This window comes from Schistocerca nitens, chromosome 2, assembly GCF_023898315.1.
Source record: "Schistocerca nitens isolate TAMUIC-IGC-003100 chromosome 2, iqSchNite1.1, whole genome shotgun sequence".
Classification (NCBI taxonomy): domain Eukaryota; kingdom Metazoa; phylum Arthropoda; class Insecta; order Orthoptera; family Acrididae; genus Schistocerca; species Schistocerca nitens.
In genome coordinates this window covers 341,756,059-341,783,508 of record NC_064615.1, presented here as the reverse complement: position 1 = coordinate 341,783,508, position 27,450 = coordinate 341,756,059, and the positions used below count along the sequence as shown (strand labels likewise).

Below are 27,450 nucleotides of genomic sequence, written 5' to 3'. Positions count from 1 at the left end.
AACTCATCCCCACATTCACACACCACTGGTCAGGATTTTAAACACGTTGTTGAAGCCACCTACAAAAATTTGCATCTGCATGAATTATTTCCCATATTCGAACCTTTTTGGTGTTCACTGACTAGGTTATTATGGCACCATCTTAGTCGGATACTTCATTAACATATTTAATTTAAACTGTACCGGAAGGGCAATAAAAGAATAAACTTGTTTAAACGTTATACAAAAAGTAATTAAGTTTATAATTTGATCTAAAGTCAACTATCACAAGCACAGTAGTCTCGTAAGCCAGATAAAAAACGATTAAACTGTTATTTTCATGCTTTTAAAATTCACAAAACTGTGAGATTAAATTTAAACAAACGTCAGTTTTGCAGTTTGTGCAAGACTAAGCCGATCGCGTAAAAGCCCCAGTCAATGAAGACAAAAAAGAACGGATATGCGAAATAATTCGTGCAGTCGCAAATTTTGTGCAGTGGTAAGTGGTAAGAAGGAGAGCAATGAACAATATACTAAAATTGCTGACCGGGTGTAAAGGGTGGGGGGGGGAGGGGGGAATGGGGTGAGTGTGGTGGGTGGGGGTGCGTTTGATGGTCACTTTTGTACGTGTTTCTTGAATAAGTGAAAAACCCTTGCACAAAATGAACCTAAATTCCCTACAAAAACATCCTATTCATTATTTTTCTCTATGACTAATAGTTTGCGCAAAGAGAGCTAGAATACAGGGTGTTACAAAAAGGTACGGCCAAACTTACAGGAAACATTCCTCACACACAAATAAAGAAAAGATGTTATGTGGACATGTGTCCGGAAACACTTAATTTCCATGTTAGAGCTCATTTTAGTTTCGTCAGTATGTACTGTACTTCCTCGATTCACCGCCAGTTGGCCCAATTGAAGAAAGGTAATGTTGACTTCGGTGCTTGTGTTGACATGCGACTCATTGCTCTACAGTACTAGCATCAAGCACATCAGTACGTAGCATCAACAGGTTAGTGTTCATCACGAACGTTGTTTTGCAGTCAGTGCAATGTTTACAAATGCGGAGTTGGCAGATGCCCATTTGGTGTATGGATTAGCACGGGACAATAGCCGTGGCTCTGTACGTTGGTATCGAGACAGATTTCCAGAACGAAGGTGTCCCGACAGGAAGACGTTCGAAGCAATTGATCGGCGTCTTAGGGAGCACGGAACATTCCAGCCTATGACTCGCGACTGGCGAAGACCTAGAACGACGAGGACACCTGCAATGGAGGAGGCAATTCTTCGTGCAGTTGACGATAACCCTAATGTCAGCGTCAGAGAAAATACTGCTGTACAAGGTAACGTTGACCACGTCACTGTATGGAGAGTGCTACGGGAGAACCATTTGTTTCCGTACCGTGTACAGCGTGTCCAGGCACTATCAGCAGCTGACTGGCCTCCACGGGTACACTTCTGCGAATGGTTCATCCAACAATGTGTCAATCCTCATTTCAGTGCAAATGTTCTCTTTACGGATGAGGCTTCATTCCAACGTGATCAAATTGTAAATTTTCACAATCAACATGCGTGGGCTGACGAGAATACGCACGCAATTGCGCAATCACGTCATCAATACAGATTTTCTGTGAACGTTTGGGCAGGCATTGTTGGTGATGTCTTGATTGGGCCCCATGTCCTTCCACCTATGCTCAATGGAGCACGTTATCATGATTTCATACGGGATACTCTACCTGTGCTGCTAGAACATGTGCCTTTACAAGTACGACACAACACGTGGTTCATGCACGATGGAGCTCCTGCACATTTCAGTCGAAGTGTTCGTATGCTTCTCAACAACAGATTCGGTGGCCGATGGTTTGGTAGAGGCGGACCAATTCCATGGCCTCCACGCTCTCCTGACCTCAGCCCTCTTGACTTTCATTTATGGGGGCATTTGAAAGCTCTTGTCTACGCAACCCCGGTACCAAATGTAGAGATTCTTCGTGCTCGTATTGTGGACGGCTGTGATACAATACGCCATTCTCCAGGGCTGTATCAGCGCATCAGGGATACCATGCGACGGAGGGTGGCTGCATGTTTCCTCACTAACGGAGGACATTTTGAACATTTCCTGTAACAAAGTGTTTGAAATCACGCGGGTACGTTCTGTTGCTGTGTGTTTCCATTCCACGATTAATGTGATTTGAAGAGAAGTAATAAAATGAGCTCTAACATGTAAAGTAAGCGTTTCCGGACACATGTCCACATAACATATTTTCTTTCTTTGTGTGTGAGGAATGTTTCCTGAAAGTTTGGCCGTACCTTTTTGTAACACCTTGTATACTGAAAATCTCGCGCGACGCGAATGCACTGTAGCTTGGCGGTGTTTGTAGGCCAGTTTGAGGTAGTATCTGTACTTGATAGATCACTGGTATTCCATATCATATTGTTTGTTTCAACCTCCTCTTCATCATTGTGGTTCGTTGCAAACAGTTATCATAGCCCTTCGTGTTATCCCCAAATCTATTATAACCAATAAACCCCAATTCTTTAAAGAATATAACTTTCATGTACTGCTTCAAACTTCCGATTAATTCATAAATGAGTTAAGAGTGTCGTACCTTACACAGTCTCCAAGCTGAGACTTCCGCTTCGAAGTGATGAACCCATATTTCTTCGTCTATGACGATGTTTGACAGAAAATTGTCACGATCAGCCTCGTAGCGCGCAAGAAGTCCGCGCAGATGGTACTTCGTTGCTCTTGATGGTCTTTTGTTGTGCGGCAAGGAAGCGGCCGGCCGACCGGCAAGCGGGACATGGACAAGTTTGCGCGACCTCGTTGCTGTGATTAGAGGCCTCGCCCAATGACTCACCGTGCTTTTGTTCACTGCCAGTTCTCCGTAGGCACTCCGTAAGCCCCTGTGAACATCTACGATGCTCTGGTTTTGCGAGAAAAGTAAATGACCGCGCTGCTTCGAACACACCTAGGCTACGTATAGCCACCTGCTGCAACTTCATGAAAGGGGCTATAGAGGTTGAAGCCGGGAATATTCCAAGAAGTCCCACAGCAAATTTCGCATTTTTTTCAGCGGACGAGAAAAAATATGTTGCGTTGCTTATTGGACTCCCGTCGTCGTGCATAATGGATGCTGGAAGTGTTGAGAAGTACACAAAGATCTGAGGATGACGTCTGCACATGAGAGAACTTTGCGATGGAGACAGAGCGAAGATAAAATATTCAGACAGGATAAAATGGCTCTGAGCGCTATGGGACTTAACTTCTGAGGTCATCAGTCCCCTAGAACTTAGAACTACTTAAACCTAACTAACCTAAGGACATCACACACATCCATGCCCGAGGCAGGATTCGAACCTGCGACCGTAGCGGTCGCGCGGTTCCAGACTGTAGCGCCTAGAACCGCTCGGCCACCCCGGCCGGCAGACAGGATATTTATTTGAAGCACACAGAGGAGAGCATTAAATGAACTTCACCATCATCATCATCAGCAGTAACAACATCTTCATCGTCATCAACCATCTCTACATCTACATTTGTCATTCACTGCTGTATAATGACCTTTTCAAAGCTTTTTACTCATTACGTTCTTCAGCTATGCGCATCCATGCTGATCCTGAATGTATTCTGTCATTTTCTCAGCTCCGAATAAGTTGTTACCACGGTCAGCTTAGTAAGAGAGAAGTGAATTACACACATGCCTCCATTTCTCCAAGAATTTGTTACCAAGGAAGTTTCGTTCTGTGCCTCCTGACTACGTCATACGATTCGAGAAATATTTTCTGTCCTTGGTGTTACTGCATTGATAAACAGCTAGATGTTTTGCAACCGGAACACAAACAGACTCACTAAGTGTAGAACGGAAATAAGGAGATTTGACTGGCTGACTTTCGTTGCAATCAGAATGAATACAGCAGTATAGAATATATTTAGGAATATTTGGATATTAGAGGTCAAATTCACATGATAATGTAAACAATACTTTAAATCGGTGTACTGTACATAACATCTGACACCGAAATGTGACTAAATATCAAATTGATACATGTTATATCTTTGTGTTAAACATAAATATTTACTCAAAATAGGAGTGGTGTATTCATGGAAGTTCCTAAGAATCGTGCAACAATTGAGGTATACAACGAACATGCACAGAAATGGTTTCAGCTACTTTTACTACCAAGGGTTGACTGAATTTTTTGTTCACCTACTGCACTAACGGTAAATTTCTCATAAACTTCAATTAAATAATAATTATGTTCTCCAGATAAGTTGTAATTGGAGATCATAAGCGGGAGACAAAACAAACATCTGAAACTGGCTATAGCAGCTATTTCACAAACGAGCTGTCATTGAAAAACGTCAGTTTTTAGCATTATTGAGGTCGTTCACACTGAATTTCGATCAGTATTATCGACACATTTGTACCAACAATGATCACCACCACACTAAAGACTACAACTATAAGCACCGAACTTTATTCGGGACACATACCAAACAAACAACGGGTCTCTTTATGACGGAAACATGAAACTAGAAACATTTAAATCCACCATGGCACTTGCAAAGGAACTATGGCTGAACATAAGAAATTATTTGACGTATTAAAGAGGTATACATCCAGTAGAATTGTGCCATCCATCCCCACGTTTTCTTCGAAATATTAACAGTGTTAAGAAAAAGTTTCAAGAAACATACCTGTAGCACAACATATAAAGAGAGTGAAAGAGTAGATAGGCAAATATCACTTGAACAATTTGGCTACTAGAAAAACATCAAAAGTATGCTATCATTGTGACATCGTGTTGCACGACCTATATCACACCCTAGGAAACTTCGGTAATGCGTTGAGGATCCCAATGGTCCAAACGTCAGTTGTTAATAGTAATTGAGTCTTCACTCGTGCTTCACAAAAAAGGAACGTTATGATTATCTAGTTGGAAGTAGTTCTCGGGTCCCAGCATATTTCCCGTCAGGTTCTACATGGCGCATGCAAGTGAATGAGTACCACTGATAATCATGTTTAGTCGCAGACCCCTTGGGGATATGTAAATGGTTGTGATTGTTGGTCATATCCGTCTACACTCTACAGTATGATAAGAGTATTTCTCTAGAGGACTACTGTTAAACATCGCTCACTTTTATCTGTGAAAAAATAAAAAATAAACGTGATCTGAAGAAACAAAATTACATTTACAGCTACAATCGATCTACAGTAAGCTAAGAGTTGAATATAAGAAAACTGATCACGTGTTTCTCGCCTTGAGGATAGTTTTTAAGTCAGTATGGCATTAACGACTTGTTTACAGTATTGGTTCATATGTGATATCGGAGGAAAAATGATCGCATCGAGCACAGAAGAGGTGAATATGCTCCTGTTTAAAAGACTCTGACTGAAAAGGGGGGCAGCAGCTGCCTTCTTCTACTTTCCTCAGCACCTTTGAAAGCTTCCCAAGCATTTTGACGTGCGAACATATTCGCGCTCTTTTTAACATGTAACTCACCTCAGACTCCCACAAGGTCCCCTAAGTGTAATTCGCTCACGCCCACTAGTGCATCGCTTTAAGTTGCTCATACCCACCCACTCCCGCTTGCACATTCGCACTCATTCATTCAGCCCAACTCATAGTCATTATCTACTCAGTGTCTCCCGACTCATAACCACAGTCTTCTTCGTTCTGTCCTACTGCAACTGTCTCCTCACATTGTTACTGTCTCTCTCTTGCTCTCTCTTACTGGTATTACCTTATTCATTCCTTCTCGCTGCTGCCGTATCTCTCTCTCTCTCTTCCTTGTTGTCACTGTCATAGACTTTGTATTTCACTATCACTACCTCTCACTAACTTCCACTTTTTCCTTCTCTTTATTCCACTGTCATCAATACTGCCTCCTTCACTGTTTTCCTAGCACTGTTCTGTCACTGTCAACTATGTTCCACTGCCACTATGTCCCTCTCCTTCTCTCTCACTGGCGCTGTCTCCTCCGCTATTTCTACAATGTAACACTGTCTACGATATACTAGTATTTATTACTTCTTCTTCTCTTTCCCACTGCCACTGTCTCCTTCTCTCTCAGCATAAAAAAGTTTGCATATGTTTGTGTGCCAAAACTTTTTGAAATTTTTTTAAAGATGCTGAGGAACGTATAATGAGGCAGTTGGTATCCCACTTTTCAGTCAGCGTCTTTTAACCAGGAGCATATTTGCCTTTTCTGTACTCCGATAACATGCACAAAAATTTTGCGTGTACTTCAGTACTACAAATTGTGTCCCCAGAGTCTTTATGGTGAGAATGAAAACGCTTTACGGCATGTTTCCCCGTCCTACTTCACTTTATAAATTACGTTTTCGCCTCACATCAGATTCTACGTGCGTATTTCACGTGTACAAGGAGGGTAACTTTGAACCTCTGTATCTCGGAAATGAATAAAGATATCAGGAAAATTTTCGAGATTGTTCGAGGTTGGTATCTTAAGCTTATATATCGTAAAAATTACACCCATTTTCTCTGCATAGCCGTCGATATCTGGGGATCGTTTTTGGTACCAGGAAACCACGTTTTTAGGATTTTTTACAGTAACGACAAAGATTTTTGAAAATGGGGAGATGGAATTTCTAAGTAAATGCCTCGGTAATACAACGTTAAAATTTGAGCATTTCGTTGCTGCTATTTAGTCTTTTGATTTCGTCTCACACCGGATTTTAAGCACTTATTTTACGTGTATATGTAAGATAAATTTGAACCTCCGTATTTGGGAAACAGGTAAAGATGTCAAGAAAATTTTCAAGACTGTTTGAGATAGTGATCTCAGTAGTACATCGTAAATATTTCAGCCATGTGCTGTGTATAGCTGACTCAGGCTTCGCGGCTCGATTTTGATGTGAAAAAATAGTAAAGAAACCAATATTTTGTGTTTTCTAAGGAACCATTCAAGATCTCACGGTGCCTTCATAAGCTGCCTAAGGCCAACCGTATAGCTCATCAAATACAGAAAGAAACAACCAATTTTCTCCATTCACCTAAGTACGAGGAAGTTTGTAATATTAATACTTTGATCCTGTACTGTAGGATAGTGACGCTAAGAGGATCCTTCCGTTTAGTACAAAAATGGCCCCTTGCCCAACGGCCATCTCAAACACTTTTCTCTCACCAATACAACCCGACGTATGAGCCTCGGAAGAATCCCTTTTTCATGCGCGACATTTTGGCACAAATTGGAAGTGCACGCTGTTGCATGCGTACCGATTCGCCATATTTGAGGCTAGACTGAGGACTTCCTTAAAGACGGGAAGTAAAATTTCTTCCTGGTTGGAGGATTATCCAATCAGTGGGAAGTAATTTTCTGAAACATGCAGTTATCTATGGAGCGTCAGTGTACGAAATAACGTACAATTATGTAGTCGAAATATCGCAGAGGTGCAAAGATTAGTTGCTAAGTGTAACTGCAGAGATGTGTATAGTTTTGTTCTTTACTAAATGCAAATCTACAGTCCAGGTAACTATACAGATAACAAGTATTTGTCATGAGGCATGGGAAAAACTGGGTATATAAGCGCTTGTGACATGACATGGAATCATCAAGAAGATTCACTCGAAAATAATGTAAATGATAGGGTTTTCATTATTAATAAGCTACTAGGGCACTTCAGTTGTCTACAAATCAAATTACTTTTATTGTGCAATCAGTAGTAGTATACTGACAATGCACATTGGATGAATATCACGTTGGTTTGTCATTAACACGTCTAGCACGGAGCTGATTTTACTGGGCTTTCCGTTGAGGCGGCAGACACACGAGCCGGCGACCACTTCACGGAAGTCGAGTTAAAGCAGTGGTCGTCAAACTGTGGCTCGCGGAACGCATTGTGGCGTCGGTGCCATTTGTTACGTTATTTACAAAAAAATACATATATATTTTATATATTTTTATTTTTTAATTTATCAGCATGAATTTTTCTTTTGTTAGAGCATGATTCTTTCTCTCAGGGGTATTATCTTTTCTTGTCACTTTTACTTACGTGCATCGGTACATATGAAAGGGGTACTTGAAGGGCCGCTGTTATTCATGTACCAACTTTAGATTATGAACGTGTTGACTAAAATACAGTTACCGTTAACGGAATTGAATGTAATTTTGTTAATGTCTATTTATTGATTGCAAAGCAAGGCTCGAGAGAATTTCGATTGTTACCGTGGAGCGGCCAAGATAAAACTTACTTAACTCATGGAATCTGTGTAATTAAAAAAAAGAACTTAAACGTAAATTAATCATCTGTTGCAATTTAGAAAGGTTCTTACAACGAAATCTCTCGCATTTACATTTACTATTAACACTTTGAAAAATAAATTAATACGAGGCCTGTTCAGAAAGTAAGCTCCGATTGATTGCCAAATTGAAACCACAGTGAACATCAGAAATGTTTTACTTGTAACAATTAGCTACACCTTTCAGCTACTTCTCTACGTAGTCGCCGTTCTGACTTAGACTTTTGTCATAGCGTTGTACCAACTTTTCAATAGCCTCATCATAGAAGGCAGCCGCCAGTGCTTTCCGCCAATTCTCCACGCTGGCCGACACCTCGTTGTCTGTGTCAAAATGTTGTCTTCAAAGACAGCGGTTCATGTGACCAGAGATGAAACTCAGGGGGAGACAATTGCGGACTGTATTGTGGGTAATCTCACATTTCCATTTGAAAACGATGCAGGAGCATCTTCATTGCCCCTGCAGAATGCGGCTGAGAATTGTCTTGAAGAAGAAACAGCACGACAGTTATGTAATATTAGCTGCATAGCTTCAGGCGAAATTTCTCACCAGGCCCTCGTACTTGGCGGCAGACACTATTTTCTAGACATCTTTACGCACTCACTGCGAGCTCAGAAATGAGAAGAGCGACGTGATGCTAACTGGGGTTATACTAGAGACACTACCCAACACATCTGTGCAAAGCTTTATCGGATTTTCATAGTCGTTTCCATTTCGCGACCGATCGGAGCTTACTTTCTGAACGCCCCTCGTACTTCGGTGCGTAATGGCCCAGCAGAGGCTGCATCGGAAGATGAGCTTCTCGCAGCGCAAATTACTGAAAAACTGCTTATTAAAAATAATTAGCCACTGCGAGCATTTGAAGTGACAACTATTTCAAGGAAATTCAATTTTTTGACAACAACAATGATAAGTTTATTTTAGAATAATACAGAATAACTTGCATAAAATATGTGTAGCCGCTCAATAGCTGCCTTCCGTATAGCGAAACAAAACAGTGTGTACCATAAAATACGTCCTTCCTCCTCGGCCGTACAATCGCGTCTCTTTCGATCCTTTTTTATTTTCATAGACATTAAGTAAAGATGCTACTCTTAAATTATCGCTGCATATCAGTTGTTTCAAGAACATTAATTGTATCTTTTATACTAATTATATTCATAAAATACTTAACTACGGTTTACAACCGGTAAAAATGTCTATATTTATGTGACGTACCGTCACAGCATGCCACTCGAATTCAGTATTTGTGCGGCCAGCGGTTGTCAGCCGCGTTTTATTAACAATATACATGTAACAACTAACAGCCGAATCCAAAAATTTCAGCTATTTTTAAGACATTCTTAACAGTAAACATTGTGGCGATAAAAGTCATGGGATACCTTCTAACATCGTGTCGGACCCGATTTGCCCGAAATAGTGCAGCAACTCTACGTGGCATGAACTCAACAAGTCGTTGGAAGTCCCCTTCAGGAATGTTGATCCATGCTGCCTCTATAGCAGTCCATAGCTGCGAAAGTGTTGGCGGTGCTGAATTTTGTGCACGCACTGACATCTCGATTATGTCCTGTCAGTGTTCGATAGGATACATGTCGGGTGATACGGGTGGCCAAGCCATTCGTTCGAAATCTCCAGAATGTTTTTTGGCTGGTACAAATGGCTCTGAGCACGATGGGACTTAACATCTGAGGTCATCAGTCCCGTAGAACTTAGAACTACTTAGACCTAACTAACCTAAGGACATCACACATATCCATGGCCGAGGCAGGATTCGAACCTGCGACCGTAGCAGTCGCGCAGTTCCGGACTGAAGCGCCTAGAACCGCATAGCCACCCCGGGCGGCCAGAATGTTTTTCAAACCAATCCCGAATAATTGCGGCCTGTGACACGGCACATTGCCATCCTTAAAAATTCCATCGTTCTTTGTGAACATGAAGTCCATGATTGTAGTCGAACATATCCACAGAACGAAATCCATTCCATGTAAATACAGCTCACACCATTACGGAGCCAACACCAGCTTGCTAAGTGCCTTGTTGACAAATTGGGTCCATGGCTCCGTGGGGTCTGCGCTACACGAAAACTCCACCATCAGCTGTTGCCAACTGAAATCGAACTCATCTGACTAGGCCGCGGTTTTACAGTTCCAACCGATATGATCACGAGCCCGGGAGAGGCGCTGCAGGCGATTTCGTGCTGTTAGCAAAGGCATTCGCGTCGGTCGTCTGTTGACGCAGCCCGTTGTACGCCAGATCTCGGTGCATTGTCCTAACGGATACGTTCGTCGCACGTCCCACATTGATTTCTGCAGTTATTTCACACAGTGTTGCTTGCCTGTTAACACTGACAACTCTAGGCAAACGGCGCTGCTCTCAGTCGTTAAGTGAAGGCCGTCGGTTACTGCGTTGTCCCTGGTGAGAGGTAATGCCTGAAATGTGGTATGCTCGGCAAACTCTTGACAGTGTGGATCGCGTAATATTGAATTCCCAAATGATTTCCGAAATGGAATGTCCCTATGCTTCTAGTTCCAACTACCATTCCGCATTCAAAATCTGTTAAATCCTGTCGTGCGGCCATAATCACGTCGGAAACCTTTTCACACTAGTCACGTGAGAACAAATGACAGCTCTGGCAATGCACTGCCATTTTATACCTTGTGTGCGCCATACTGTCGCCATCTGCATGCGTGCAATCGCAATCTCATGGCTTTGTAACCTCACTGTAATATTATTGCTCACTAGTAAACAGAAATACTTTCTGAGACAGTACTGTTTTCAGATGTGGTGAATTTTAATTGACGTTCGCTGATTCGGCCGTGAGCTGCTGTTGATCTTTTACCATAGCGGCAGAGGGGTCGGTAGCGCGTACACTGCGGGGTTTGAGCGCGTGACAGGAGGATGTTTTATTTCTCCAGTAATGACAACTCACAGGCGTGCCTGCCTCGTAACGATCAGTTATTACGGTACAAAGTCTGGCACTGAAGAGGCATGGATTCGTGAATGTTCATTACAGGGACGGCTATATACAAATGCTGTAAATATCTGTAGCACGGAAATAAGAAATTAAGGCTGTTGTAAAACAACACAAAGAGTAGAAGGAAAACTATGTTCACATTATTTAGTAAACATTTGCGAACTTATATTTCATAGAGGATTTAAATTTAAGTACAAATATTGTTATTAATCAATTAATCATCCGCTCACAGAAACAACACAACAACATTTCGTCAGGCAATTACAGTCTCTCAGCTTTGGGATAGCTTCGGGTGCAAGCAGTCTGAAACAGAGAACCGTTGACACGAAATATTCCGAATGGTGCCGACTTCTAACAGTCATTACTGGGGGCCCAGCGGCTAATTTATCGCCCCCTTACTATAGGTACTCAATTGGGGGCTCATTTATGTAGGTTACCAATTAATAACAAGATCGTTACGCAAGGGGCACGACGTGCCGTCTCACAATGTCAGTATTGGCTCTTGAGCAAAAACATTTGACAACCATTGAGTTACTGTAGAGTATACGCGGACACGTAATGGCGCGCCTGCCGGCCGGCAATCCATCCGACGGTCGTGAATTACTTGACACATATCACACAGGCGTTACCGTGGAAAAAATTAACTCGGCAATTGCCGCCGAACAAAATGTACAAAGACGTGCGGAAAAGTAATGCCTCTGAACTTTTTTTTGTGTCCTCAATATCGGTTGAGGCATTATATGTCATGTATGTTACTCCTACTTCGCTGACGCAAGTTGCAACCCTCTCCCACTAGAGGGCACGGAATTGTAGTTTGTAAGATGGCGGTGTAGAACGTAACTACACTGACGAAACAAAAAATTCGCAACACCAAGAAGGAGTTGATCTGAAAGAATATTATAAATTCGCGCCAGTCGCATACGAGTGGCGCTAGTAGCGCAACTACGAGGATAAAAATCAGGTTTGTTTTACACACTTAAACGGTAGTGAGCGTTAATTGACGTTAGTCAAGAATGCCTTTAGGGCGCCTAAGTAGCCATTATCAACAACTCACTGCCGACCAGGATGGCCGAGCGGTTCTAGGCGCAACAGTCTGGAACCGCGCGACCGCTACGGTCGCAGGTTCGAATCCTGCCTCGGGCATGGATGTGTGTGATGTCCTTAGGTTAGTTAGGTTTAAGTAGTTCTAAGTTCTAGGGGACTGATGACCTCAGAAGTTAAGTCCCATAGTGCTCAGAGCCAACAACTCACTGAATTTGAACGCGGTCATGTACTAGGGCTACGAGAAGCTGGTGTTGCTTCTGCGATATTCCAGAAAGGCTTAGCAGCAATGTATCCACTGTACATGACTGCTGGCAGCGGTGATAACGAGAATGTACGGTCGCAAGAAGAATGGGCTCCGGATGGCCACCTGATACTACCGAGAGGAAAGACCATCGTGTTCGGCGTTCGGCTCTGTTGCATTGTGCTGCACTTCCAACAGCAATTTGAGCAGCAGTTCGCACCACAGCGACATAACTAACTGACACAAATCGGTTGCTTCAAGGATAGGTTCGATCCAGACGCCCTGTAGCGCGCATTCCGCTGATCCCAAACCAGCGCCACTTGCAACTACAGTGGTGTCAAGCAGGAGCTCATTGGAGGGCAGGGTGGAGGCCTGTTGTATTTTGTGGTGAAAGCTGGTTGTGCCTCAGTGCCGGTGATGGCTGGGCATTGGTTAGAAGGAGGGCAATTAAGGGCCTGCGAACAGCCTGTCTGCATGCCAGACTTGCTGCACCTACATTTACATCTACATTTGTACTCCGCAAGCCACCCAACGGTGTGTGACGGAGGGCACTTTACGTGCCAATGTCATTACCTCCATTTCCTGTTCCAGTCGCGTATGGTTCGCGGGAAGAACGACTGCCGGAAAGCCTCCGTGCGCGCTCGAATCTCTCTAATTTTACATTCGTGATCTCCTCGGGAGGTATAAATAGGGGGAAGCAATATATTCGATACCTCATCCAGAAACACACCCTCTCGAAATCTGGACAGCAAGCTACACCGCGATGCAGAGCGCCTCTCTTGCAGAGTACTGCCACTTGAGTTTGCTAAACATCTCCGTAACGCTATCACGCTTACCAAATAACCCTGTGACGAAACGCGCCGATCTTCTTTGGAACTCTGCAAGTTACTGCGAGAACTTGAAGCACTAATTCGACGAGTTCGTCCACGCATGGGGCACCCTCTCATTCGACGTGAAAATATCTGACCACACAAGAGGGGCGCGACATTTGCACAGTCCGTCGCTTTGTGTTCACCACTATCGATCATCCTCCGGACAGTCCTAACTTGACCCTATCTGATGTTCAACTTGGTCCAAAACTTAAAGAACACCTTCGAGGACTTCGCTTTGATAGTTATGAAGCGGTGGAAGCAGAGGTGAGGTTGTGACTCCGTCAACAAAGCCAAACGTTTTATAGTGCCGGTATCAACAAACTGGAGCGTTGGGAGAAGAGTGTTCGTCGCCAGGGTGACTATATTCAAGAAAATACATGTAGATTTGACGAATAAAGATTAAGAATGTTAATATACTTCTAAAAAATTTTTGTAGAGTTTCCACACAAAAAACTCGGAGGCATTACTTTTCAGCACACCATTGACGGTTGTGAAATTGGAATAAAAAAGAGCGTCGTGTGGTAAGAAGATAACATCCAACGGATGACCAATTAGAGGAGCCACAGTTGTTTAAGGAGGGACTAGCTTCACAGAGATGATATTCAAAAAGTTTTGTTGCCCGTAGAAGTAAAAGAGTTGCGAGGAGAAGACAGTAATTTATCGGGTGCGTTATTTGTATCACGTAACAGTCGCCTTGTAATGAGAAAGTGAGAATTCGTCTGATGGTCCAATCCGTGATCAAAGTACGTGGTTCGGTCCTCTTGGCAACCAGCCGAATATCGTGCATTCTACGTGTACCCATGATAGAAAAATGAGTGGTGAAAATCTGTAAAAATATAACAAGGTCAGAGATTTTTATGGAGTTTTTGTAGCACATGAAATATTTGAACATATAAGTGAACAAACGCATATTTATTCTACATACAAGGAAATGATTTCCAAACATTTGCATCAATGGCTGGCAACAAAGAAGGATGAAATAAAGCGGTTGTTTGGATTATGTGGATGGGATTGGTAAAACTTGCATCTATAGATTTGTATTGGTCCCAGTGTGCACTGCCTATTCAAAAATTCTCCCGAAAGGTAATGGGATCGTTTCGAAATTCTGTTGAGAATTCTGCATTTTACAGACAGACTCTTTAGATCGTCTCTCAAAATTACAATTCAGCATCGACGAACTGAAAAAAGATGGTAAAAAATATTATGATCCTGCCGAAATACTATATATTAAAGAGTCTCTAATACCATTCCGAGAACAAATTATATTCAGCCAATATCTGGGACAAGAGAGGCATCAAAACATTTAAATTGTGCTGCGTTAACGGATACTGCTACAGTTTTCGAATTCGCACTGGAAAAGTACATGATACAGAAAATACAACATGACCAAATTTTGTGAAGAATTTATGTCCACGTGTGTTCAATAAAGACCAGATATTATCTACCGATAAACAATGGGTTTATCGGAATAGATTTGGCAAGAAAATTCATAACAAAGAATACACATTAGGTTAGTGCCCTACGACTAAATTGCAAAGAAATTCCCAAAGAAACTGTAACGACCAACGTGAAAAGCTGGACACTGATTGTAAAAGAGAATAGTCAAGGAATTGCGGTTCTGAAATGGAAAGACGAAGGAGATGTTTTGGTTCTTCCCAGCAAACATTCGAGTGAAATGGAAAACATGACATCCAAAAGAGGACTAGCCGAAAACCATAAATTGTTACTAAATATAAAAAGAAAAAACTGCTATTGATCTTTCTGATCGGAAGAGTGCCTATAGCAGTCCACTGAAAAAGACAGCAAATGGTATCGAGTGTTATCATTCGACGTTTTTGACAACGCTGTTGTGAATAAGTTACCTGTATTCCAAGGTGTTACGGGACAGAAAATGACAATCACAAGATTTCGGAAACAGTTGGCAAACGTGCTCATACTTCATTCACATGAAGGAACTCCAGTCAGTGACGATACAAGAAGAAGCAGACACCAGTTGGATCAGCAGAAGGAAAGGCGCATAAAGTGCGTAGATATTGTTCGGAATGTTGCAAGAGAATCACAAACACTTTCGAGAGCAATGTAGCTACAAAATTAACTAAATGTGTAATTAAGTAAACGAACGAATCTAAACGTCATTCTCGTATTGAATGTTTTCATAAACTTCTTTCATAAACTTCATAAAAATTACAACACTTGTTTTTTTAACACTAACATTGCCGTCCCCATGCACACAACGAAAGTGCACAGCCAGTCCCCACGGACTGACTTCTCCCATACGAAATGTGATCCGTTAAGCGCAGAGGACTGACTGCGGTCAAAAGAACGGTTCACTGTCAGTCTCACGAACCTGACGGCACGCTTAAAGTGTTAAAGAAGAGTTGTGTGAATGGTCACAGGCTTGTTTAGCTCGTGGGATGTTGTAGAAAGTATGAGAAATTTTCACTGCCAGACAGAAACAAAAAAGGCTCGAGTTAGAGACGCAGATGACTTGCAGAATAAAGGCGCTTTTCGAAGGTAAAGATGACAAATCAACTCATCCATTCAACACTGAATCCATACGAATTCAAGGATACTTAATTCGGGAGAAGGAAGAAACGTTGCAGAGGGGAGCTTTCTTGAGGATTATATGTGTCTTTTAATGTGGGAAAAGAGGGAGCTTGCTACACACCAGCTGCAAAAGCTGCTGTTAAATAATTCGATTGATGAGCTGGGCAATCAGATGTGTGGACACAACCATAGAAAACTTTGCAGAAAGCTGGGGAAGGGGTCATCGTAGGGTGGAAACACTTATTTAGGCCTTCATGAGACACCATTCGTTGCTACTCCTCATTTCCAACGCTTTGTCTGCTAAGAGACTGCACAAGCCTTTGCTAGTGCAACTGAATGACGGTCGGCGCCACTGTCGTTAGTGCTGGTCCCACCTGGAGCCACAGATACACGGCAGGCGACAAATGAAAACGCTGTTGGGCCAAGTGCGGCCACAGTTCTCAACATCAACGCTGCCACGTTGGTTAAAGATACGCGCTTAAGCTCACTCTTGATAGTCCACCTTGTGACGGTGTTCTCTTTGAATAACAATAGCTAACGGTGCCCTGACTGCAATGAAGTACACAGTAGTGTGTTATAAGGGATGAGAACATCTGGCGAATTACTCTGTATATTGCGATTTTAACCTTGACTTGCCGATGAATCGTTCCTCTCGTCCCTCAAATACCAGGCATTGGTTTAGAAAGAGCACTTGTATAGCTGGTATATAGGAGACATAGAATAACATTTTATCGAAATCTGAAGATGGTAACCATGGTTACCGAAATTGATAATACACAATAAAGGTTGTTTGCAAGAGATTTTGGCTAATAAGTTCACCTTCTCTTAAGTAATTATTACAGTTTGCCCCTTACTACTGTAGAAGAGTAAACTAACCAACAGTACAACTGAAAAAGCTGGATGACGCACTGAAAATGTCATTCCACAAAATTTTAAATAACCAGAAGTAGCACTAGTGTCCTTTTCTAAAGTAGATGGAATAATATAAGTTTTCAGAGTCAAAAGTTGATGCTGATGTTCATGAATTTTTGAACAAACCTCAGGTCTTTGCAATGTAAGAGATTGTGTCTTTAGTGATGTGTGTACTGAATCACAAATACGGGAAAGTAGTACAAACTAATTAAAAATACCATTACTGATCCTCTTCACTAGAAATATGACAGGAAAGATATAGAAGAATACCATCCAATTTTCTTACTAGCATTTATTTTCGAATGTTTGAGAAAGTACTGTACCGTGTAAGGGAGTAAATCTTTTGTAACAAGCATTTTAAATCGATTCCTAATAACAGTGTCTCTTAAGATCCAGCAGAGAATGTCCCAGTCTTGTAAAGAATTTCTATAACATCAGTATGATATACTTGAGCCCAGAATATAAAGCTATATTCATTCAACTAACCAAATCTGATAGTATTAGTAGCAAGGTAAAATCTATATTCTGTGTTATATTTTTCTGATGTGTTCAACGCCTTCCAGAATCTTAGTATTATGATGCTATGAAATGAATAATGTATACATTGTATAAATTAATTAATTATATAATTAATTATATAAATATATATTTGAGGAAAATATTTGAATAGAAAAATGTATTCAGTGCTTCACTGTTTGAATTTCAAAAACTATTTCAGTAACAGGAAAAATGGCTTAGATAAAGATATTGTAGAAGTAAAATAAATTGGAGAGATACTGTCCCCGTTTTAGCCCCATTGAAACACACGTCAAAAAAAGTTTTATCACCGCGGTTCCCAGAACCCCTGACGATAGACGTTGACTGAGGATATTGTATAACAGACATAGTCCCTTTTACTGTTCAGAGATGTCACTAAACCCGCCCAAAGATGTAAACAACCATGCATGAGCAGCGCCGGCCGTGGTGGCCGTGCGGTTCTAGGCATTATAGTCCGGAACCGCGCGACCGCTACGGTCGCAGGTTCGAATCCTGCCTCGGGCATGGATGTGTGTGATGTCCTTAGGTTAGTTAGGTTTAAGTAGTTCTAAGTTCTAGGGGACTGATGACCTAAGATGTTAAGTCCCATAGTGCTCAGAGCCATTTGAACCATTTTTTTTGCATGAGCAGCACCTATTAGGCGGAGGGGGTCCGACAGCCGATCAGTTCCAGTCATTCCACCAAGAAGGAGGTACACGGCTCGCGTTGTCTGTAGCTCAACCATGCCTAGACGGTCAATACCGCGGCTCGATCGCGTCCGCATTATTACTTTGTGCCAGGAAGGGCTTTCAACAAGGGAACTGCCCAGACGTGTCGGAGTGAACCAAAGCGTTGTTGTTCGGCCATGGAGGAGAAACAGAGAGGCAGGAACTGTCGATGACATGCCTCGCTCAGGTCGCCCAAGGGCTACTACTGCAGTGGATGACTGCTACCTATGGATTATGGCTCGGAGGGGCCCTGACAGCACGCAGCTATGTTGAATAATGCTTTTCGTGCAGCCACCGGACGTCGTGTTACGAATCAAACTGTGCGCAATAGGCTGCATTATGCGCAACTTCACTCCCGACGTCCATGGCGAGGTCCATCTTTGCGAGCACGACACCATGCAGCGCAATACTGATGGACCCAACAACATACCGAATTAACCGCTCAGGATTGGCATCACGTTCTCTTCACCGATGAGTGTCGCATATGCCTTCAACCAGACAACCTGCTGTTTTGGGATGGCTTTATGTGGGGCCAACGTACGCCGCTGATAGTCATGGAAGATGCTGTAATGGCTGTACGATACGTGAATGCCATCCTCCGACCGATAGTGCAACCATATCGGCAGCATATTGGCGAGGCATTCGCCTTCATGGACGACAATTCATGCCCCCATCCTGCACATCTTGTGAATGACTTCCTTCAGGATAACGACATCGCTCTATTATAGTGGCCAGCATATTTCCCAGACGTGAACCCTATCGAACATGGTTGGGATGGACCGAAAAGCGTTGTTTATGGACGACGTGACCCACCAACCACTCTGAGGGATCTACGCCGAATCTCCGTTGAGGAGTGAGACAATCTGGGCCAACAGTGCCTTGATGAACTTGTCGATAATATGCCACGACGAATGCAGGCATCCATCAATGCAAGAGGACGTGTTACTAGGTATTAGAGGTAGCCGTGTGTACAGAAATCTGGACCACCACCTCTGAAGGTCTCGCTGTATGTTGGTACAACATGCAATGTGTGGTTTTCATTAGCAATAAAAAGGGCGGAAATGATGTCTATGTTGATTTCTATTCCAATTTTCTGTACAGGTTCCGGAACTCACGGAACCGAGATGACGCAAAACTTTTTTTGATGTGTGTAGTTTTAGAGATTTTAGTGTATTGTCTGCTTAATAGGAGGGGTTCCCATGTTAGACCATGTTAGATTACAGGCAGGGGGTAGTCCGAGGTGTTTTAACATGTTAGTTAAACGATTAGGGCTGCCATAAATGATTAGGTAGAAGTAATGGGGCAGAAGCTGCAGGTGTTTCATCCCATAACATTTGTCTGGCGTTTGAAATGATTTATCTTGAAGGTCCCCTGGATGTGTCAGGATGTAAAATGATGAAAGGCACATTGGTATTTCTGAAGTATAAGCACCTAATTTAGATTTATAGTTAGTCCTTTTTTATTTCGAATGCATGTTATGAGTGTAATAGTAATATTAAGTTATTCATCTTACATTGATAGAGTATGTATCATAGAAGCTATCTGTTGTTGTGTGCAGGTGTTAACGGTCAGCATACATGTTCGTCGCTCGGACTACGCTTCATACTTGATCCATAAATTTAATGCCAAAAATATGGCAGAGGTGGGCTACTACCGCAGGGCGGCAAAGCGCATGCGCGAACTGCTCGAGCCAGAGTTCGCTGCCCTCGCCTTCATCGTGGCCAGCGACGACAGTCAATGGTGTCAAAATACTCTGCTGCCTGCACTCAACAGGGATTTCCAGGTACGTGATGTGCTTACGCACTACGAGAATAATGTAGTTAACACAGCCGCTAAGACAAATATTGCCCGCATCTCGTGGTCGTGCGGTAGCGTTCTCGCTTCCCACGCCCAGGTTCCCGGGTTCGATTCCCGGCGGGGTCAGGGATTTTCTCTGCCTCGTGATGGCTGGGTGTTGTGTGCTGTCCTTAGGTTAGTTAGGTTTAAGTAGTTCTAAGTTCTAGGGGACTTATGACCACAGCAGTTGAGTCCTATAGTGCTCAGAGCCATTTGAACCATTTTTTAGAGCTAAGACAAATAAATGTCGGTCCACAGAGTGGCAACGAGAACACCATTACCAGTAGGTCGCTGGAGCAACGAAGCGCTCCAAGCAAAGTGTGGGGAAAGATCCACGGTAGGTCCCCTGCAGAACTTCAGCTGCGTCGTCAGATCACAGACTCCCTCCAGGGTGACACTGTCCTCATCCCACAGCACATCTGTTCTGAGAGCAACAGCGCTACAGATGTCGTCCTAGCATCTCCCAATCTCATTGGATACCTCACTACAGAGGTTCTTGACCCAGTTGGAAGTGACAACCTACGTGTTCTTCTCACCATTTCCTACATACTATCTAGTCCCCAAGCACTCCATCACTGCTTCCGTCCAAACGTTGTCCAAGACTACCGGAAATACATTGATCCAAATTGGAAACCACCCTCTATCCTTCCAGCACCCTGGTGACATCCCCCATGGTACGTCCTTCCCACAATAGACCTTCCCAGGCGCTATATCCTCCAACATAACTACCAGTGACCGTATATCCTCATACATCCTCATTGTCCCATTCTGCCCCACGAGCTCTATTCCTCAGCTGTGAATACCGTCGCTTATACCGCTCTTTTCTAAGAATTCTTGACCAGGATACACTGATACAACACTAGAAAATACAGACACACACCAGGATTAATCAAATGCTAAGAAATGGTGGAACTGGCGCCAGGCATGCACTACCTATTAATGTTTTCAAGTACTGGAAGGCATTCCATCGACTCACTGGCAGTTACACTATATACTCCTCCACAATAATCATTCCTTATCTGACGTCCTGAGCAAAGCTGACTACTTTGCAACCTATTTGTCTGAAAACTTCTCAGTTCGTGATCATCCTCATTTTGATTAATCGCTGTTACCTATAATTCATGAACGCACAGATACCACTGTCCCTCCCTTAACTTCCATGTTCCACTACTTCGATAACATACCACAAACAAAATTAAATACACCAATCACAGTATACGACATAAAAGGAGTACTTCATAAAAAACGCAGCAGTTCCCCTGGTCATGACTGCATAACCTCTCGGCACCACAAAGGATGCCCCCTCTCCTTTCTACTCACACTTGCAACCCTTTATACTACTATATTCTCTAAAGGTTACTATGACGAACTGTGGAAAATCCCCAAAATCCTACTTTTCTTCAAACCACACAAACCCCATACTGGTACCGCCGTGTACCGCCCCATCTACTCGCCTCAGTGTTTAGCAAGGTCTTTCAATCCATCCTTTCCTAACATATACAACAATACCTGAACCAACAACACCTCCTTCCCGTTAACCAGTGTGGCTTCTAACTTTTCCTCTGATGATCAGCTCCTGTACCTCACTGATTTCTTATTCCACTAGCTCAACAATCACAAATCCGCTGTTTTTGTCCCTCTTGGCCTAGAGAAAGCTTATGAGCGTACATGGCATTGCAATTTGCTTTTCAGACAGCAGGCTTAGACACTTCCAGTTAAATATGTCTATCTTATAGTATCCTTCCTAGATAATCGCCCATCTTTTGTGACTATTAACAGTACCGATTCCCATACCTTACATCCCACTGTAGGTATGCTCCAAGGCTCCGTAGTTTCTCCTTTCCTTTACCTCCTCTACACTGCCGATATGACCATACCGCGTCTGCCACCCACCTACTTTTGTGCGCTAATACCACCACTATCCTCGCCCTGTGCCTTACATCGCAGAAATCCCAACGAACCCTCCAATTCCACCTCAATCATTTTACTCCTAGTGTAAACAAGGACTCTTCAAGATTAACCCTTCCAAAACCCAGGCAATAATTATAGGACAAACCACCCACACCTTCCGCCTTCGCGATTTCTACCTTACCATTTACGATCATCCTATCAAGGTAACTAATACAGTAAAATATCTTGGACTAACTATCAGCCAGCAACTTATATGGAAACCTCAGCTTCTAACCATCCAACAGAAAACTCACAATACACTAAAAACAGTAACTGGATGAACTTGTGAATGGCATCTCTCCACTGCCCTCCACACCTACAAAATCTTGATGCGACACATCCTCTCCTACGTAGATTTTCAAGGATGTCCGTCTCGCCTAAATTCTATAAATAAATCCAGATCCTCACAAAAAATATTAAAATATTAAGTAGCATCCGATTAAATTCCTGACATTATTAGTAATCGGATCGAACAGTTTGTTTCGAATAAAACATGACTATTTTCAACATATTAGACTTGAGTGGCAAGTTCCTTACGACAGATTCTTCGCAGCTGCTTGAAAACGAAACTTTGGTCAAATTTCGAGAACTGGAGCACAAACTGAAAATTGAAAATTATCCGGCAGTAAGTGGCACAGAGTTCATGGAAGACTACAACAGATAATTTACAGAAAACGAGAAACAGAAGCAGTAGGTGCTTCAAGTCATATCGATGTATCGCGGCTAGTTTCATAAAAAAGTGACTTTATCAAAGAATAAGTATTTACAAAAGAAATTTCGTTTTCTCATCTTATTTTCTGCACAAAGATTGTACATAATAGTATTATAAATTGAGTTATTAAAGTCTATACTAAAAATTCAGTTATTAAATTTAACATTACTGGTTAATCATCTATTTCCGTGCAAAATTTAAAGAGATCAAAAGTAAGTGAAATTTTCATGTGACTTTTTAATTTCTTTTTTCAAATGTAGGGGACTAGGAACGTTGGTTTCCTGTTTCCTACAGTGGCTAAATTACACGCAAGTTATTTTTGTACAATGGAACCAAACTAGTGGGTGTCACACAGAAGAAAGTTAAGCTTGAAAAATAAGAGCCATCCTAAGGTAACACAGACTTTTGCATGGTACCGTTCTTTGAATTTACTTCATAAAGTGCATCGCCCTGGAAATCGCCATGAAACATGCTGATCATTACAACATTCATCAACGTCTGCTAATTTCTATACATCATTGCGTATTTACGATCCTTCAGTTTTTCCTTTCTGATGAAGTCACAGAACTTCCTATTTTGCCGCTCTGTACCGACAAACTCAGTGTTTTCACTCATTAGTCTGTGAACCAAGCCTGAAACTCGTCATTACCATTAACTACAGATCACAGAATGCTGTGAACGAATCTGTTCATTGAAGCCACATAGAATGTGCTGGTCGTGGACGGGTGTATATGTCATACCCACTTATAGGGTTAATGCTGTTGTGTAATTTGTATTTAATGTGGTTGTTTTAGGTAGAGGTGTTTTGAGGTATGGTTACATAAGATACCGCTAGATGTCAGGTCCGATCTACCACGTTTACGATACTGCCAACTTCAGCAAACAACTCCGCTCCCACTGGTACCGTATGCTTTGTTTACTCTGCTTTACTTTGCGTTGTGCGTTACTCGCTATTTTCTAATTTTGAAATGAGGAGACAGAGTAATCCTGGTCCATCAGGGGATATGAGTACGACTCACACCACCAGAATGGACCGCCGTTCCATATGACTGTGTGTCAGTTCTGCTTTCTCAGAAGCACAAAACTCGAACGAACGCTGTCAAGCCTGGGAAAGAGAGACGAGACTGATTCACTGAGGCGATTCACTATTTAAACCTCAACAATTACACCGCTTAGCTCTCAATAACTACACTATTCAGTTATTAACAATTACAAAAACGAATTGATTTTTTGAAACATATGAATGTGCAAATTATTTAGATAGTGTTAACAAAATAGTAAAAGCTTTTTAATTTCTGAATGCAAAAGGAATAATTAAATTTTTCATTGCAAAAAATGTTTACAAACAGGTTCGTACAGTCACAACTCTCTGAGATACAAACAGTTACATTAATTCAAATATGTTAGCTTCAAACTGATGTCATTCAAGAAAATTTATAGGCCTATTTAATGGCCACTAAAATGGTGATTGCAACTTCTCTACAAGTCTGTAGTCAGATTTTAAAATTGTTGACAAAAACAGATCTTATCAGACAACTGGAACTATGAGTTGCATAAGGAGATCCTTATAACGTGCAGATGGCGATGTGCACCTAACATACCTACAAGGTAAAGAAAAACGGACCAAGAATGAAGGAGCTTGTGAAATTACACCACACAGTCACACAAGCTGAGTGCAGTGGATGCTCCTGCATAGCACGTGGCGGAGTAGAAATCCATATGCGACAATTCTGTCCATTCACGACACCATGCAGGTTAAAATGTGCTTCGTCTGTCCAAAGAGCATCTCCTGGCCACATTGTCATCCATTTCCATGCATTCAAAATAGAAGGCCAAAGTCATGGCGTTGTAGGGTATTTCGTGAAAATTCTGAATCATGTGAGGATGCCAGTTTAATAATGCTCGGAAAAACTTTTGAACTGTGACACAGCTCGAGCACTGGCTGCAGAATTTGAGACATGTGCTGCATGATCGGCTGTAGCTACAACAGCTTCATCAGCAACGCCATGGAAATGGACACCTCCCTCTGCTGTGTCATTAAACCGATCTGTTTCTTCAAATTTCTTGATCATATTCTTTAGTCCATTTATTGACATGGGGTCTCTTCATAGCTCTTTCTGTCGACGATATTCGTGCAACGCAACGCCGCTATTGCTGCCGTTCTGACAAAACAACTTTACCAACAGCGATGGTATTTCTTCGTAATAGCCATTGCGTTTCGTTTGGAAAATTTCAATCTTCTTAACCATATACACCAACAGTCACTTCACAAAAGAAATCAACACATGTCGCCAAGTGACAGACAGTATACTGATGTCAAAACATTGTGATTGCTTACAGTGCCATATTTTTACCTGGTGGCAGAAAGGGGAACTATTATTTTTTTGATCATACTGTAATGGTACTTGAATTAGGTAACCATTACGGCACCTCACCTCAACCTGTCGATACCAGCAATATTCTAGTGTGTTTCTGTGAAATAGTTAACATATTTCTGTGACAACATTCAGATTTGAGTTCATTAATGTAGAGGTACTTCGATACATTGATATGTATATTTTGCAATGATATTATTCTTATGTGTATTCTTTCCTTTGTCACTATGATCTTGGACGTACTTGTAACTCTGATTTTTGGGCGCGTAAGCGGTTATTGGAGAGTCAAGCTTTGGTCGTCATGTTAAAAAGACGCAAATTGTAGTCAGTTTATGAAATGTGAACTTCAACAGTGAGGAAGATATTTTCAATTATGTTTTATATTGTGAAGTGATGTTTTGGAACGAGTTACGTGATATTGCAACAAAAGTAATAAAAAAAGAAGTGTAACTTAAATTCGGAGTGCTGATTACTTTTTTACATCACCGTTGTCCTAACTTTCAAAAGTTTAATCTTCAAGAATGGTTTATGAAACACATCTATAAAACTTTTGAATATCGCAGAATAACACATAGGCCTCTTTGGATCCGAGCTTGGAATCATCACTACCTAGGTTTTCGACGATTCAGCCATGAGTTCACAACGAGACCAGCGTGGGAAACACGAAAAGATGAGTGCCTAGTTTATCCATTATTTCAAGAAATGACTTTATTAACTGTGTTCTAATGTCACTTTCCACATAATATAACTTTGTTGTTGCTCGAAAATGCAATATTTAGCAGCGTGAGCAACACTTCAATCATAATTAATTTTTGACCTTTGTTGTGGTAGGGTTGTTAGAATACTTCGCGAACGCACCGATTAATGAACATACCTACTATTTTCAGCGTCCTGCAACTTACACAGCACATACTACGGCGCTCAGAAGACTCAGTTTTAACTATCAAGTTTTTATGGATGTATGGCTGTGTGAGGAATATTAATGTTACATGCCGTATGTGCCCAATGCTATGCCTGTGGACGTATCGAGGGCTCTAGTTGGCTGGCCGTTTTTCGCAGGAGGGGAGCCCGCCCAGCAGCGTCTTCCTGACGCCTGACGACAGCAGCAGCTCGCCGGTGCACGACCTGGCCGTGCTGTCGGCCGCCGACCACTCAGTGCTGAGCTACGGCACGTTCGGAACGTGGGCAGCGCTAATGGCCGGCGGGCGCGCCATCGTGTTCGACCTCGCTGCCGCCAACCCGCACCTACCACCGGGCACCCGCAACAGCGCCATGAGCTTCGCGCCCCACCTGCCGTCGTGGGAGCTCCTCACCTGAACCGGCTACCCTAGAAAACTTCACCAGCTCAGTACAGTATGCACACAGGCTCTCGCTCTGGCGCGTCGACTGTTCTTACAGAAGTCTGGCGTCAAAACATATATTTCTTTGTGATACGACTAGGAATTACATTATTATCCACACCAATAAATTTCTTAGAGTCGTCTCCCTAACCCGTTTTTACATTATACTTCTAAATCGTTTGAAATCTCAGTGTTGTGAGTGGCGTTCTGTAAGCAATGCAACTTTTTTTTCTGAAAGCTAGTTGGTTTTATTCAGATTTCCAATGCACTATACTATTCCCCGCTCTTATAGCTACAAAACCCTGTTTTTCAACATAATCCCCTTACGCTATCTTACTGAGAGCGCCTGTTTGCACCCATAATACCACTCTACTGGTCGGAGCCAACGTCTTATTGCATCATAACCTTTTCATCATTCACATACTGCTTAACACAGAGTCCATGCTTCATTGGACCAAACAGATGGAAGTCGAAAGGTACGAGATCAGGGATGTATGGTGGATGAGGAAGAATAATCCAGTGAAGTTTTGTTAGTGCCTCTCGGGTGCACGTTGTCCTATGAGGCCTTGCACTGTCAAGGAGAAGGAGAAGTTCGTTTCATTTTTGTGGCGAAGAACACACTGAATTAACTCCCTGACTGTAGCACAGTACACTTCAGAGGACATCAAACAGAATAACCCTCTCCAGAGCCCCAGAAGGCAGTCGCCATGACTTTACCAGCTGCCAATACGGCTTTGAACTTTTTCTTTTCAGGAGGGTTAGATTGCGATTTTGTTTCGGGTTTGAAGTAATCAACCCATGTTTCATCACCTGTGACGATGTTCGACAAAAGATTGTCACTATCAGTTTCTTCACATGCAAGCAATTCCACACAGATGGTCCTCTGTTGGGCAGCGAGGAACTCACTGGGCACATACGTTTGAGTACCCCAACTGGTGGACGAGTGAAACTTCCTGGCAGATTAAAACTGTGTGCCAGACCGAGACTCGAACTCGGGACCTTTGCCTTTCACGGGCAAGTGCTCTACCATCTGAGCTACCCAAGCACGACTCACGCCCCGTCATCACAGCTTTATTTCTGCCAGTACCTCGTCTCCTACCTTCCAAACTTCACAGAAGCTCTCTTGTGAACCTTGCAGAACTAGCACTCCTGAAAGAAAGG

The 27,450-nt window shown here is 42.4% G+C and overlaps 1 protein-coding gene across 1 annotated transcript in view; it reads left to right on the top strand.

The window, feature by feature from the left end:
* Positions 1-26,266, top strand: part of LOC126235019 (galactoside alpha-(1,2)-fucosyltransferase 1-like) — a 90,216-nt gene extending 63,950 nt beyond the window's left edge. Inside the window, exons 4-5 of the mRNA XM_049943754.1 lie at positions 19,635-19,859; positions 26,009-26,266. Of these exons, the coding sequence (XP_049799711.1) occupies positions 19,635-19,859; positions 26,009-26,266 (483 nt within the window). The remainder of the gene's footprint in view (positions 1-19,634; positions 19,860-26,008) is intronic.
* Positions 26,267-27,450: the final 1,184 nt, after the last annotated feature.